The following is a 16,732-nucleotide window of genomic DNA, read 5'->3' as shown; positions in this document are numbered from 1 at the left end:
CAGGAGGTGTGTGGGTTTATGAAATATGGGAATAATATGGTAATTTAGACAATATTCACCTTCAGTGTTAATATAATGCTGTACTAAGCGTGAAAAATCAGATCAGAACTCAGACAGGTTGCAATTTAGTATATTCCTGGATACTGCTACATGCTTGTGTACACACACACACACCCACACACACCTCATCAATACAATTCAGCTGTTTTGCAGTGCTCTGGTGCCTCAAAGCAGCCAAAAATTTGTCTTAAATCCCTCCAGGAAGATTTTCACTAGTTGGGCAGTCTTTTTGTGGTGTAGAGCCATCCTAGCTAGCGTAAGGATGCATGAGTGTCTGGCTGGCTTGAAGTGTCTTTGCCCCAATCCTCACTTCCTAGCTCTTGCCTCATGTGCAGCTCTGCCAAGCAAGAGAATATCTGTCTCTCTCAATACACACACTAGCAAACATAAAACACACAGTGATAAAATATCCAGATCAAAGCAATTCCTTGGAATCCATGTCTCAAAATTTATTTGTGTATAATATATGTATTATGTGCATGAGAGTCTAAAAAGGGATCAAGAAGAAAGAATAACAGAATTCATCCGTTTCTGGCACTCTGCATATGTAGAAAAAAGACATGATCTGTACTTAACAGGAGTTTACAAAGCTACACACACATGTATAAGAGAAAAGTGAATAAGGTCAAAATATAATTAAAATAATTGATCCTACTTTATACAATATGGACACTAATTTAAATTGCAACTTCCTGTAATTTTTTTTTAATATCCAGAAACCCCTCTTGTATCAAAATCTCCCAAATCATCGAGTTGATTTATTACAGTTGAATCCAATCCAGTGCCCACTGAAGTCAATGGAAGGTCTCCAGTGTCTGTTGGAACAGGCCCTATATGCATGGAATCAAACTTTTAACATAGATGGATCTCTATTCTGCAATGAACCCTGCAATTATTTCATCATGCGTGGTACTGGGAATGCAATCCACTTATCTTTTGAATGGGATAGATTTTTTTTATTTCAGTTAAGTCATGCAAGGTATTAAACAACTGGAGCACAGAGTTATTCTTTTCACTACTAGCACCATTATTTATTGTCCTTGGTTCCATAAAACAAACTCAATTATCTAAACCCATGTTATCGGAAACGCCTTGTCGTTGGAAACAGGGTAATATTCCCGGACATCTATTCATTACATGGTTATTCTCTTGTTTATCTGAAACCTTGATTTTCAGACCTTATTTAGTGGTCTCCATGACATTTGTCTAATTGAGGCTGAATTGTAAATAGTGTGACTACAAACCATGCCGAAAATCAGAGCAGTTTGCTTGATATAGCAATCGTAAATTGATATAGCTCCATTGGATCTGGCCACATATTTGAACAATCTGCTTGGAATTCATTGCCTTTTATGCAATATTTTAAACTATAGTCAGTGTTATTGAGACTTTCTCCCTGAATCTGGAAATACTTAAAATATTGTATCCCAGTATTTGGTAGTGACATTTTCATTTAAAGCCCTCTGATCAGTTAATTGTGGTTTAGGGTATCTCCACTATAGGACTGCACTTTGCTTCTGGAACTAAATGTAGCATTTTAAAAATCTATTTATTTATTTAGGAAGTTTTAACAGGTTTACAAATCCTTGTCATGTAAATATCACAGACAAAATGATGATAAGCATAAAAGGGAGCTTTTTTTAGAGAAAATTATACAGGAATCCTCAGTATTCTGTTTAACAGATTGCAGAGCTACCTTTTTTACACTAGCTATCATGTTGTTTCTGGTAATTTATTTAATTGTGCAAAACTTATGTTTACACTCATTCATCACAGGGGTATCAAATGCTAGTGCTCAAAAAATTGGAAAGGTGTTCTGGGAGGGGAGGTCTGCAGGTGAATGTACTTTCTCTGAGTGCTGAATAAATGGTAGCCATTATCTAAGTATCTATTTCACTGGGTACATAATTGTTACGCTAGTTTTTCAAAAACTACAACCTCTCATATTTTTTCAAAAAATTCTTCTATTTTGGAGCTATTTTTCTTCTTCCAATGAGAGGCCATCAGTAGCTTAGCAGCCACTAACAAATGAGATGTCAGTTCTTCATTTCTGTTTGTGTGACTGTTTCCACCAGGCAGCCCCAGGAGGATTACCAAAGGATCATTGGGTAATAAATATCCAACAATTTGTAGTATTGCGCTACACATTTTTTATATTCTCTTCAAAGCTGCTGGAGCCAGTCTCAGGGCTGCTCTAACCTACCTCTGTTAGTAATTGCCCTTCAAGGGACATTACCAGCCAGATGTGCTCCCCTTCCTGGAGATAAGAAAAATGGCAAACGTGGGCATACACACACACCTATGCTGGCTTTAGCCCATCTGAGGATTCTGCCATGCTGGAAGATTCCCCAGCTGCCCTGGTATGGTAGTTTTACAGCCTTTTGCACTGCCAGAGCAGTGGACAGCATCTGGCCCAAAGTTGGTTCCAAATTCTGACCAGATTTCAGAGAAAGTTGAGATCTGGGGTTTCGTCTCAGTCCATTAGAGACTTTAGTCAGCTGTGATTGTTGCACCTATCTGTAAGGAAAACCTCTATCTAAATTGCCAGTTGAATGCTCTGTTCGTTTAAGTAAAGTCATAAATCACTGCAGATGTAACAGGTTCTTTCAATAATGGGCCCTTTTAATTTTCTCTAAATGTCTGTGATGTTGAAAACTCCTATTTGCCTGTCTTAAGTTCTATATGCCTTTTTTTGGTCTCTCTCATCTAATCTATGGCATTTCTACAGTAGTATCTGAGTGCCACCTAGTTTTGCTTGTGTATATAATCTAAATGTTGCATAAGAATTATATATATATATAAAGCTCTTAACTAAGATGTAACCAAGTACAGTAATGAGTAACAGTGGTATCTAATAAATATTTTAAATTTTGAATCATTTAACTTTACAGCTGTCAAACCAGTTAAACAAATTTAATTTTTAATACTTATTTCTAATGATTTGTTTAACTGTACTTTGCAATTCTGGTCAGAGCTTGCCCTGCAGAGACATCTGCTGGGTGATTCCGAGATTAGAACAGGAATAGGTTTTTAACATAGGATGCTTTGTAATAAAATACTAAACTATATTACACTGTTACGCCACTATGTGGCGCCATGCGTAACATACCTTAATTTAACTTCATTCTAATTGTGCAGTGTTTAGTTTACAGCCAGCATCTGTTCAGAACTGGCAGGAGATGTTTTTCCCAATCCAGGATAGACGGTCAACTCTAGTGATGTTCCCTCTGGTGTAGAGCACCAGTGCAAGGCTCTTTGCACCACTTAGGTGACCTGTGGGAGTGCATAGGGTATAGAATCATAGACTCATAGGACTGGAAGGGACCTCCAGAGGTCATCTAGTCCAGTCCTGGCAGGACTAAGTATTATCTAGACCATCCCTGACAGGTGTTTGTCTAACCTGCTCTTAAAAATCTCCAATGATAGAGATTCCACAACCTCCGTAGGCAATTTATTCCAGTGCTTAACCACCATGACAGGAAGTTTTTCCTAACAGCCAACCCAAACTGCCTTTGCTGAAATTGAAGCCCATTGCTTCTTGTTCTATCCTCAAAAGTTAAGGAGAACAATTTTTCTCCCATCTCCTTTAATAACAATTTTCAAGTACATAAAAGGTTATCATGTCCCCGCTCAGTCTTCTCTCATAGATCATGTTTTCTAGACCTTTAATCATTTTTGTTTCTTTTCTCTGGACTTTATCCAAATTGTCCACATCTTTCCTGAAATGTGACACCCAGAACTGGACACAATACTCCAATTAAGGCCTAATCAGTGCGGATTAGAGTGGAAGAATTACTTCTTGTGTCTTGCTTACAACACTCCTAATACATCCCAAAATAATGTTTGCTTTTTTTGCAACAGTGTTACACTGTTGACTTGTATTTAGCATGTGATCCACTATGACCCCCAGATCCCTTTCCGCAGTGCTCCTTCCTGGCAGTCATTTCCCATTTTGTATGTGTGCAACTGATTGTTCCTTCTTAAGTGGAGTACTTTGCATTTGTCCATATTGAATTTCATCCTATTTTCTTGAGACCAATTCTCCAGTTTGTCCAGATCATTTTGAATTTTAATCCCACCTCCAAAGCACTTGCATCCCGTCCCAGCTTAGTATTGTCCATCAACTTTATAAGTGTACTCTATAGCTTTATCAGTATCGTTGATGAAGATATTGAATCGAATTGGACCCAGAACTGATTCCTGCAGGACTCCCCTTGATATTCCCTTCCAGCTTGACTTTGAACTACTGATAACTACTCTCTGGGAATGGTTTTCCAATCAGTTTTGCACTCACTTTATAGCAGCGCCATTTAGGCATAGTTGTTGGAACTTCAGCTGCGGGGGGATGATGCCCTGACTTGAAATGGTGTTAGTTATGTACAGGGTTTACAATTTGGTTCAAAGGCTCTCAGCACCCCATTATTAAAATTGTTCCAGCACCCCTGCATCGAGGTTGTATTTCCCTAGTTTGTTTATGAGAAGGTCACCTGAGACGGTATCAAAAGCATTACTAAAGTCAAAATAGCTCAAATCTACCTCTTGCCTCCCCCCACACCAAGACTTGTTACCCTGTCAAAGAAGCTATTAGGTTGGTTGACATTATTTGTTCTTGACAAATCCATGCTGAGCATTACTTATCACCTTATTATCTTTTAGATGTTTGCAAATTGATTGCTTAATCATTTGCTCCATTATCTTTCCAGATACTGAAGTTAAGCTGACCGATCTGTAATTCCTTGGGTTGTCCTTATTTCCCTTTTTATAGACGGGCACTATATGTGCCCTTTTCCAGTCCTCTGGAATCACTCCCATTTTCCATGACTTTTCAAAGATAATTGCTAATGTGTGATAATTGATAACATATGTATGGCTGGAATGATCATGTGGATAGAATGATTAGAGGGGCCTAGTCACAATCTTACCAATGGTGATATTAGTTAGTGAGTTCTGTTTGATGATCATCCCATTGCTATAGCAGTAAAACCAGCTGACAGATTTTTTTTTGCAGACCTTAAATCTTATTCTGAGTGAAGGAAAATCATGTTAAGAATCTGCATTGATGTCATTGTTACCAGCAGCGGCACCAGGCACCAGCACTCTAAGCACGTGCCTGGGGCCTGCGAGGGACACCCTACCAGTCCCTGCGAGGGCGGCAGTCAGGCAGCCTTCAGCGGTGCATCTGCGGGAGGTCTGCTGGTCTCGCAGATTTGGCAGCAATTCGGCAGTGGGTACGCCAAAGCCGCGGGACTGGCGGACCTCCCGCAGGCATGCTGCCAAATCCACCGGACCGGGGACCTCTCGCAGGCAGGTCGCCAAAGGCAGCCTGCCTACCGTGCTTGGGGCTGCAAAAAAGCTAGAGCTGCCCAACAAAAGTGCATTCATGTGACCCAATAGACAGCTAGTAACTTTAGAAAGGTAGGAATTTCCAGAAGAGAACATTAGTCCAACTAATCCAAAATCATCTCTCTGACTGTGACCAGTGCTGGAGGAAGCCAGAAACCCACTATAATATGAGATTGTCCATCTACCTCTTCTATCCTGTCACAAAAACACAAAAAATAATCTTACATTTGTTAGACACATTTTTCTTCTCAATTGCTGTTATTCTGTTAACACATTTTTTGTTGATGTTCCTGCTTTCCTAGTTTAATTCTTTAATATTTCATTTTTCTGTTTGAATGAAAATGCTTTATAATTTAACTGTTTGCTCAGTGTCCCGAGAGCCTATGATAGGACATAGGCTTGAGTAGGTTCTTTATTAATTCAACCGTTATAAAATTTTATAATATTATATAACGATAGGAAACATCTTCCTGTCTCTGCTGGCCATCATCTTCTGCTCTAAAGCATGAGTTAGCAATAAAATAGTCCTATATCGTCTGATGCCAGATTTCAGACTTTTAAAAACACAAACCAATTAGAATTAATTTGCAGGCTTTTTGAAACTTGGAGTGAATTTAGAGCACCGAAACTCTACTGTAGCTGGTATGCTGTTTGAATAGTCCAAAAGCATACAAATATGATTTTGGACATATGCCTCCCTTATACAAAGTGTGCTTTTTCAAAAAGTAATTGTCTCAGTAGATCTTCAGTGTTCTGCGGAGAACATTCTTGCACTGGAAGAGAACAGACCAGATCACCTAACAGTTCACACTATGAAACTGCTGTACAAATGTAGACAGACTAATCTTCACAATACCACTTTCAGGTAGGACATTATTATTATTATTCTTTCTTTACAATGGGAAATGCAAAGACTCAGAGAAGATTAACAGCTTGCCCAAAGTCACAGAGTGGTCGAGTGGTAGAATTAGAACTCACGACAGGATTTTAAACAGCTGCTCCCTGCTTTAACCAATAGACTACAAAGCCTCTATAATACAAACTGCAGCTACACCAGCTTGATAGGGTGAACTGTTAACAACCCTATTGCATTTCTATATTGTATCAATAACCAAATTCGGGATCAGTTCATTGGGAGCCCTGGGTCGGCAGAGTTGTCTTATGACCAGTCCAACTAGAAGATCACCAAAAGAGCTCCCCTTTGCACAATCAGAAAAGAGAATCATACCTATCCATGTGCACAACATAAACTCAACAGTCCTCGTGAGCCCTTTCTGGTACAAAGTCAAGAAACTCTCTCTTCTCTAAGGCTTTTGCTTGTATTTTAAACAATTGAATACACATACAATCAATCAGTCCCACAGAGGCACAAGCTACTTCTCAATATACCTTTTGGGCACATAGCCGGCATGGACGATTGTCCATTCTATGTGAACCTTAACTTAACTCCTATCACATTCAAACCATCATCTTTTCTTTTGTCATGTTTTATATATTATGCTGACTCACTCTTAAGGTTAACATGCTTAGCAAACACACCAAGTGCAAGTAAAGACACACAACAAAAGTAAAAAGTTTAAAAGAGAAATTCAGTATTTTAATTGGAGGTGATTACATTGAACAGTAGAACATGAGCTGGTTGATGTTTGGCTCCATCATATTACTTATTTGTTATGCAACTTTAAAATGATTTAATGTATATGAGGACAATTTAATTAGAAAAAATTTGATCAGGACTATAGCTGGTTAAAAACACGGAGAAAGCTTCATAAATAGTTAGTCAAAAATTGTCCTGATTTTTCTCTCCATATTGAAATTTTGTCAAAATTTGAAAAATTCTTATCAGTCCTAATATAACTGTTCTTTTATATAAAGCATTTGCTATAGTGCTTGGGGTTTCCCTCTAAGATTAGAAAAAAATTGGGTCAATAAGGTGTTCTTTTAAAGTTCTGACATATCCCTAAGAGACAAGTTTGAAGGCTATATTAAAAAAGAGTCCACATGATAGTTCTTGAGAGACAAAAAGGTATTTCAATTTTTTCCCCTCTAGTTATCACAGCATGGTCAAATTCTATCACAGAGACCACAGACGGGCAGTGCAGGGAATTAAACAGTCTGTCACTCAAACTTGGGATATGGTGGTAAGTGGGAATCAACAAAACGTAATTTAAAATAACATGGAGGGAAACATTATCATGTGTTCATAATCTGAAAGGTGATTACATTTGCTAACTGTTTCTCATCACATGGGCTGCTTATGGTGACAGCAAAATCGCTGCAATACGTAGAAAAATGAGCATTTGATAGCTAGATATGTCTCAAGTGAGAAATAGATTAAGCGTTTATTAATTCAGATCTAACAGGGATGAGTGAAATTAATTCAGCTCCGCTTCAGGCATTTATTACTGTTGTCAAAGGTACACATGCTACTTTCACATGATAGCAATCTGGTTTGTATATTTGTATTAATTATTTTGGGAATAACTCTGAACATCCATCTCTGTCTCTGTGGCTCAGCATGCTACAACAGGAATTTTGGTTGACTATATTTTCCATCACACAACATTCAAAACCAGTAATGATATAGAAACTTACAACACTGTGCATCTGTAGAAGCTGCAGCTGACCACTTCTCCATGAAATATCTGTGCACAAAGTGGCATGTTAAAGTAAGACGAAATAGAGATGGGCCAAGATGTGAAAACACCTGAACTTTGGAGCATTGTCTCTGGATTTGAAATGTATAACTCCATCTTTATGTGATTCTCAAGACAATGCTGTATTATCATTATACTTGTTTCTTCCTTGGGACTGTTGCATGTACCTAGGGATGTGATAGGTTCTTCATCATTCAAACTGTTTAAATCAAGGATGGATATCTTTCTAAAAGACCTGCTCTAGTGCAAACAGAAGTTATGAATTTTATTGGGTGAGGTTCTTTGATCTGTATTATGCAAAATTATTATAATTATCCTTTCTGGCCTTTTTGGCAAAACCAAATTTAGCTATAGAACAGGCTGAGAAGAAGTTTCTCTACCTGTGACAAGATATAAAGTTACTCCCTGAATCCCAGATTCCCAGGGGTTATTAGGAGAGCCCAGGCTCTCTACTTACTACATCGGTGATCTGGGATGGTCTATAAAAGGAAAAGGAAGGGCTTGTGCTCTCCTTGCCCAACTTGCTGAAAGCTAGAAAGGCCTCTAGTGGTTGAAACCAATGTTCTGAGTTGCTTTGATCTTGTTTTTGAATCTTTCTTGTGTTAATAAAGTTCAGTTTAAGTCCCTTTTCTGATGAATCAGTCAGAGCGAAGAAAGCTGTGGTTGTCTTTCAACTCTTCCTCAGCCCAAGGACAACATTTTCAAACCTACTCCAAGATTCCATACTAGGACCTGTGTTACTTATTATATTTACCATTGAGCCAGAAGAAAGGGTGGATAGTGAGGTGGGAAAGGGTTCAGTTATTATATGTCATATGAGATTAATAAGGCTAAAGAAGATTCTGAGCAATTTCAGAAGGATTGAACAGTGCTAGGTGGTTGGGCAACGTGACAGATTAAATTTAATGTTATTTATATAGGACCCCACAAGCAAAGCACTCAGAGCAAAGTACCTGCAATTAAGCCAAACACAGTATACTAAAAACATAATACAATACCCACTTTAGGAGGCCTAGAAATGCATAAAAGCAAATGAAGGGATGTGATTTATATACAGGGAAAAGAAGGACTGAAGGAAGGTAGGAAATGTAGGGCCAATACTTGTCATTTTAGGAACCCTTTCTGGTAACAAAGCGTAAGATCATTCTTAATGGCAGGGTTGGCAGAATTCATTTTTTATTTTTTTATAATTTTAAAGAATCATGTCAATATTTATTTGTAAGCACTTTTAAAATTTTCATCTATTTAAATATTCACCATTATGGGAAATTATCAGGGAGTTGGGGGAAGACAATAACTATTTAATGACAGTAGATGCTGAGATTCAGAAAATTAAAGCTTTATAACCATTAAAAACACAAATGGTCATCACTGACTCTCAAAATATACAATGAAAATATACTTAAATCAAACTCTAAGAAGTTCCCAAGAAGCATTTTTCTTACTTTACCTATCTATACATTTTTATTATCTGTCCATTTGTGTGTGTGTGTACTGTGAAACTGACAATTACAAATACAAATCTAATTCTTTGAAGCCTATTTAAAAGTAGGAACAACTGCACCATCATTTATGGCCCAATTTACTCTCATTGAGCCTTTCCACTGACTTTGGTGGGAGTTGGAACTGGTCCTTACATAGGATGAACTTTTCTCAGGATTCCTGCTCAGGCAAATTCCTCAGAGCATTGTTAAGATGATCCTCTCAGGCTTTGTGAGGAATGACCGTAGGCCCAGATCTGCTTGCATCTTCCACTGATATCACTGAGTTCCCCCCCAAAAGAGTAGCTATGTTGTAAAGGAAAGAGAGAAAGGGATTAAAGTGAAGTAAAATAGTATCAACTAGAAAAGGGAAACCCCTCCAGTAATCCTAGAAAAGGTCATTTCACTCTTAGCCACAAGTTTTTGGTACCAATCTTGCCCTTTGTACATAACTGGCAATATGGTGATGGGGAAAGCCCATATTCTAATGCTTTGGTGTTTCTGCTAATAAACAGAATGGGCCAGATCCACTTGTGTTGTAAATCACTGTAACGCCATTGAAGTCAACGAGACAAAGATTTCAATGGAGCAATGCTGATTTACTCCAGACGAGTATCTGACCTAAACTGTGCACAGTATTTCATGTGTATAAGACTTCTGAACACATAGATGAGTATCTTTTCATCCATTGTTTTTAAAAGTTATTTACATTTTCCATTAGTTTTTGCAAACATTTTACCTTCTATTTTGCCTGTTTGTTGTAGCGGATTCGAGAGCTAGAAGATAAAATAGAACTTCAAAAGCGGCAACTCAAAGAAATAGAGGAAAAGGTAAATGCTGAGCAATGGTCATACCTGAATTTTATCCTGTAATATTACCTTCTAATCTCACGGAATTTGTCCTTAAATTCCAGAGGTATAATTTCTCTGCAAGAAAGAGCCAATGTAAGCACTAAGTTTGCAAACTGCCCATCATTTTTTTAACCCCACTTTCCTTTCAATGTACAGTTTTTGCAGCTGCTTTCAGGAAGCTCCAGAGCATAGTGGAAATGAAATGTCATGTGCTGTCACTAGATCTTGATTACCTATATTAACATGTAAACTTTTCTTATTCAGATTTCAAAGAAACTTCCAAATTAACAAAGAATTGTCATGCACTTTGGGGTATGAGTACAAACCTTTTGCATCATTACAGCTCAGAATACCCATTGATTATCTTTTCACTAACTGGGTTTTGGAAAAAAAATCTGACTAACATGGACTAGTATATGAATGTCCTTTAATTTAGATTTAAGAAATAGTCAGTTACCATAAATATGTTCTAGAGAAACTCTGGACACCTGACCAACCCCCTGCTCCACTGGCTTCATGGCACCGTTAGTCTGAGGGCCTCAGTGAGACATAAACTTGAATGACTCAGACCACACCTATTAGGTAGGGAAATCGTCTTATCCCCATTTTATGGCATTGTAGGTCTGGTTTCAAATGTGTTTGCCCAAAATAAGGAAACCAAATCTATATTTGAGCACTAAAAAACCTGTATTGTAAAGTGGATATTCAGGTGCCTAACTTTAGGCTCACAAATTTGAAAACTGGGCCTTGAGAGATTGAGGTCTTAATTCTGAAGCCAAGTTATTATATGCCCTCGACTTCCACTGAAGTCATAGGGTCCTATAGATTCACACCCTAATTGATTTCCCCAAGTTTACAAAAGAAGTCTGTGGCAAAGCTGAGAACACAGCCAGTTGTCTTTACTCATAGTCTTATAGCACAAAACTGGTCTTCCCCCTTATTTTATGGATAGTAGAATTTGGCCCTCCGTGGTTCATGCAGCCAATTCTTTCCATATCCAATGCACTATATAAACTAAAAGAGCATGTGAATATTAACTTTTTCTAATCTGCACATGGTTATTATTTTGCCACCTTGTTTTTGGCTGTATGTCAGATATGGAAAGGAAGTAGAAGGGTTGGAAAAAGGATGTAGAATAGAAGGAGGGTGGGGTGGCCCAGATTAAAGAGGTGCACAAAATTACAGGCAGAAAACTAGACAACAGGTTTACATTTGGCAACACTGAAGTAATCTTAACATCAGGGTAACCTTGGTATGAAAAATTGCTCAAGTTGTTTTAGAAGCAGATAGTTAATGGGGAATGGGAAAGGAGCAGACTTCATATTGTATGGGATGAATGTTGGAGGTAGGGTATATTCCTTGCTTAGGAGTAGATGTGTCCCAAATCAATAGGTTCAAATGATGCCATGCTTTGAAGAAGTTCATATAGTCTCAGATGACATCCAAAAGCTTTGTGTCTATGGGGTCACCAGACACATGGGTTCTCAGGACTGCAGGCTTCAATGCCTCCTAGCTCCCCTGATTGTAGACAGCTAGTTCTGGAGGACTCAGCAGGAAGATGGAGTGTTGAGGTGCTTTAGCACTGACTCTCAGCTAAATTGTTTTAGCTAAAACCACCTCAGTTAAATCACCTGAGAGACCCAGGGCTAAATCACTGTGCCAGTTGGTCTTGGAGAAGCTTACTGAGAGTCCCTTTGTCAAACCTCACTTATCTGACACACTCTATTGGTCAGGTTCCCAGCTCATGGAACATGACACTATTTAGATTACACACACACATACAGTTATGTTACTAGAATTATTAAAGTTGTAAAGACAACCAAAAGTTAGGAAGCACCAGAATTAAGATAGTATTTGCAACCTTAATTAGTCCCCCTTGTGGATATCCATTACAATACAGTCTCTAATTACATAATCACAGTTATTTTCCCCACAGGACTAAGTGTACAGAATGGACCTGTAGTGGGGATGAATCAGGGGTATGTAGTAAAGGAGGCTGTTTTCCCTGAGGGCTCCTGCCTCATTTGTTTTAGAAAATGGAAGGGGTGTAGTGAATGAGGCAGACATGTACAGGAAGAGGAAGGATGGTTTCATGGTGAAGGCAGTTAAATGCTGCCTTTGAGAATTGGATTCTGTCCCCTTTGCCACAGAGTTCCTATGTGTTGCTGGGCAAGTCATTTAAACCAAACATTTTAGAGGTGGACACTTAGTGTCTATTCCTCATTTTCTGGGTGCCAACTTGCAATTCTATGGTTTGATTTGCCAAATGTCAAGTCCCTCCTCTGAAGCGTGGGGGTGCTAGAGCATTCAGAAGAAAAGGTCTCACATTTTATAGCATGGGCAAAACCATGTGTTTTCTCCTAGCCTTATTTTTGGCAAGTACAACCATTTTGGCTGACATTTTCCAAAAAAACCCATTTTCCTTGAGACAACTGGCATGGAGAACTTCAACTCAAATGATTAAAGTTTCACACAATTGGAAGCGATAGAAAATAGGGTCTTATAATGGTAATAGGCAGTAACACCAGCACCACCTATAATAAAAGGGGCATTCAGATAAGTAAGGTCTATAAAAATGCATTTGTGCCATATACACAAGTCCTTTAGAAAAGCAAACACTAAGCTCTTTTACAGAGATTAAACTGAGCAGTCAAACCTAGAGGAGTGAGTTGCCACTTTGATTTAGTCATTCATCTGTAGTAGTACCGTGACTCCTACTTGAATTACCAGGATTCAGCCCTGGGTTGGTTTTAACATGCTGCATTAAGAGAAAGGATAGGGCATTACCCTCCTCTCGGTCCCTGGAGTGGTGCTCTTTCTCTCTATTCCTGGCTTTGTTCTTCTCTAAATGGGCACGGGATGCTTTTCACAAGAGGTTTTGATCTCATTTGAAAAGAAAGTATTTGCCAATAGTTACCAACCAGTGATGTCTGGGACAACATAATTAACATCTAACCTAAGTACAGAAGAGTAACACTGAGCTATTTCAGCTATCACTATATTGGAACTATTTGCCAGTGTTGGCTTTTCCACAGTATCCTCTCCAAGGTCATTCCACAATATTAGAATGAGCTTGATGTTAATATTTAATATGAAGAGATGAATTCTGGCAAAAATATATTTTATTAATCCATGGGCACAAAATAATTATAGTTCATAAAACAGATGTAAGAGGGAGATTGCTATTTTTTAGATGGATGTTGTCAGTGCTGACTCGCCAAGACAGTGAATGAAGGAAAGTGTCAAAAGAGGTTTCAGAGAAAAAGCTTAACCACATTCACTTGGCCGAATGTTGGTAGCTGGTTACATTTATTTATGTTCCCATATTGTACTACTATAGCATGAAATTTCCCAACCCTGAGAGCCATCTTCTTTGGGGGACTTCCCTCTATCTGGCATAAAATGGCATTGTTACTGCCAGTGATTGCCCACTCTTCCCTGCAGAATTACTTTTGTGATCTCCAGCTTCTGTCACTGGACACTGCTTCTGTGACTACTTGCAGATATAACATTGGTGCAGCATTTCTAACACTGATGTTTGTGCATGTGTGTGTGCACTAAGCTGTATTTTGACTTCCTTCTGTGGGCTACTGAGGTATTAAATTCCACATTTGACTGCACCCAGAGAAGGTCAAGCAGCCAGTGAATCAATGAATGGCATTAATTCTAGTTCATTATTCTACTGGAAATTTATCATGTCAGTGAACGCAGTGTGATTTGTGCGTGCAGATAACACTGAGTATAATGAATTTGCTGTCAAGTGAAGTGGTACGTTTTTGACACAGTAGTAATTTATTCCTGAAGTCTGTGCTTGGGGGCAGGTTTCTTTGTCACTTGACTTTCTGTTTTTGTAATTTAGCATTTTTGCACTTTGGGTTCTTCAGCCAATCTGTCTCCTTCCTTAAGATTATACACTACAATGTTGTGGAATGCCAGCCTGCTTACTCAACAATGAAGAGACTCCACAAAAAAATATATCTAGAGAAAAATATATATCAAAACTTGTTTTGTATTCCATCAGACTGTTTAAGCTTGCACCAACCTGTTATCATAATTAATTTTTTACACCTTGACTTTCATTCATTTGTACCTGTGTTATTTAGGCCCTGAATCAGGAGAGCACTTAAGAACATAATTAACTTTAAGCATGTGCTTGGGTCTCATTGCCCAGGCTCATATTCCTTAAATGTAGAGTTCATAATCTTTGGGTGTTACAGTTTGCAAAGTTACCATCAAGAACTGAATTTTATATATTGCCATCTGTTTTCAGTGTAAAATCAGAAGAAAATCCCCAGAATGCTGTGTATACTTTTCAAGTCAATTCAGTTGGGGCTAACTACTGTAAAATTATGTCTCTGAGTTCCTTATTACATATCTTACATCTTTTTTCTTTTCTTTTTTCTCATTTTCTTTTGATCTTATTTTATAGTTTTTGTTCCTTTTTTTGTTTTTCTCACTAGCATTCATTGTGTGGCCTTGATGATGCTCCTGAGCCAAGAAATGTGGTTGGTATTCTTTATCTTTTATGTACTTAATATCTGACTGTTAGATCTTGCTGCATTTTGAGACTCTTCTTCGCAAGGTGCTGAAGACCACAGTGAAGAGGGCCATGTCAATGCCTACATGAAGAGAAATGACTACAGCCAACACATTCAAACCAGGATGTATAAAATGTGGCTCCTAAATTCTGACTTGGGTACCTAAAAAAAACCCCAGCCTTCAAAGATACTGAGCATCTGCTGCTCCTATTGATTCCAAGGGGGTTGCTGGAGCTTAGCACTTCTAAAAACCAGGTCACTGTCATTTAAGTGCCGAAGTATGATGTAGGTGCTGAACTCTAAACCCCTGCAATTAAAACTGTTGGCCCAAAAATTTAAGAAAAGGTCATTTGTTCACTCTTTATCTCGCTTTTTCTCAAAATTTTGCAGCTTGAAAATAAAGTTATGCATGCCCTAAATATTTCAACCTTTACATTTTTGCTTAGAGAAGAATCACCTATGTGCATCTCAGCAAAGCAATATGAAATTTCACCATATGGTATAAAGGTTTAATGAAAATTTACATAGGTCCTGCCTTATACACCTGCACAAGGGAAAGGGGTGCGAGGCAGCTCTTTTACTTCTCTCTGTGTGTTACTTTCATCACCAGTTTGTATGTGAGAGGAGAAAGCTGCCACAGAGCTGCTAGATCCCTTCCCAAGCAGGTGGCTGGGATGGAGCCAGCAGTAATTTGAGTATTGGCTCTTATCCCAACCCCTCCACAGTATGCTGGTCGGCAGAGATGAGACAGTGTGAATGGGAATGTAATATGCACCATGTGTCGGTGTAGATGGGCAAGGGGAAATGGCTGAATTGTGACTCTGAAGGAGTCTGATAGATTTTTTTGAAAGGCTTCATTATCAAACAGGTGAAAATGCATCTGTGAGTAGCATTCTGGAATCCTTATCCATATCCACTGTTGATCTCCAAAGATCCTGATGAAGGAATGACATCATCTGCCCTCTTGCTTATTCAGATTGGTGCTGAGAACCCAGTAATCTCATTAAAATTAATGGAAACTGTGAGTGCTCAGCACTGCTTTCAATCAAATGAGGGGAGGGCAGGTTTTTTTTACTGCATTTGGATCTTTTGTGAACTCCAGTGATGGAAATTGACAACGGTGGGAGATGGAGATAATCAGCACCTCTCCAGGGCAAGCCCTTGATACCCAGACCTTCAAATCACTATGCAGAGGAGGGGATGACAGTATAATGGTCACCCCTGAAATATTACCACCATGTTTGATTTATGTTGAGATCTAAGTTTGAACCTGTGAACGTTCTTCTGCGTATTGAGGTCATGAGGACATTTGTATATTGACTTTTACTGAATATGGAATTTCAGTCTAACTTCGGCTTGTACTCTATTTGGGACTTACTGACTGTCAGTAAGATCAGTGGTTATCTCTTCACTGGTGTTAATGGAAGTTGGGGCAGGCCCTTCAATATGTTGAACTGCTATGTATATTTTGTATTTTACATTTTCCTTGGGCTGTTTATTGGTCTTCAATTAAATAATGGTGGGTACTGATGGGCATAATATATTCTAATACTATTTGTTGGTTTGATGCAAGTGAAAATAGTCTTGCTGAGATGATGAAACAAAAGACCAATGAAAAATCAAAGCTGAAGTTGAACACCAGGCACTTTTCTGGCACTGAGCAATGTTATACCTAGGAAAAGGTTGATATTCTGTATTAACCATATAGTTTTGTTCCAGCTTTTTTCTTGTCTCATTAATTAATTAATCATTGGGGTGTCCACAGATTACTGGTGACCTGTGAGTAATAAAGCAATAAGGAA

At 38.4% G+C, this 16,732-nt stretch overlaps 1 protein-coding gene across 1 annotated transcript in view; it reads left to right on the top strand.

The window, feature by feature from the left end:
• Positions 1-16,732, top strand: part of JAKMIP1 (janus kinase and microtubule interacting protein 1) — a 276,518-nt gene that overhangs the window by 258,357 nt on the left and 1,429 nt on the right. The window contains exons 21-22 of the mRNA XM_032791976.2: positions 10,306-10,371; positions 14,853-14,897. Coding sequence (XP_032647867.1) covers positions 10,306-10,371; positions 14,853-14,897 — 111 coding nt within the window. The remainder of the gene's footprint in view (positions 1-10,305; positions 10,372-14,852; positions 14,898-16,732) is intronic.

Source organism: Chelonoidis abingdonii, chromosome 5 (genome assembly GCF_003597395.2).
Source record: "Chelonoidis abingdonii isolate Lonesome George chromosome 5, CheloAbing_2.0, whole genome shotgun sequence".
In the NCBI taxonomy this organism is placed as follows: Eukaryota; Metazoa; Chordata; order Testudines; family Testudinidae; genus Chelonoidis; species Chelonoidis abingdonii.
Note: the sequence above shows the minus strand (reverse complement) of the source record. Positions and strands in the feature narration are given on the sequence as shown.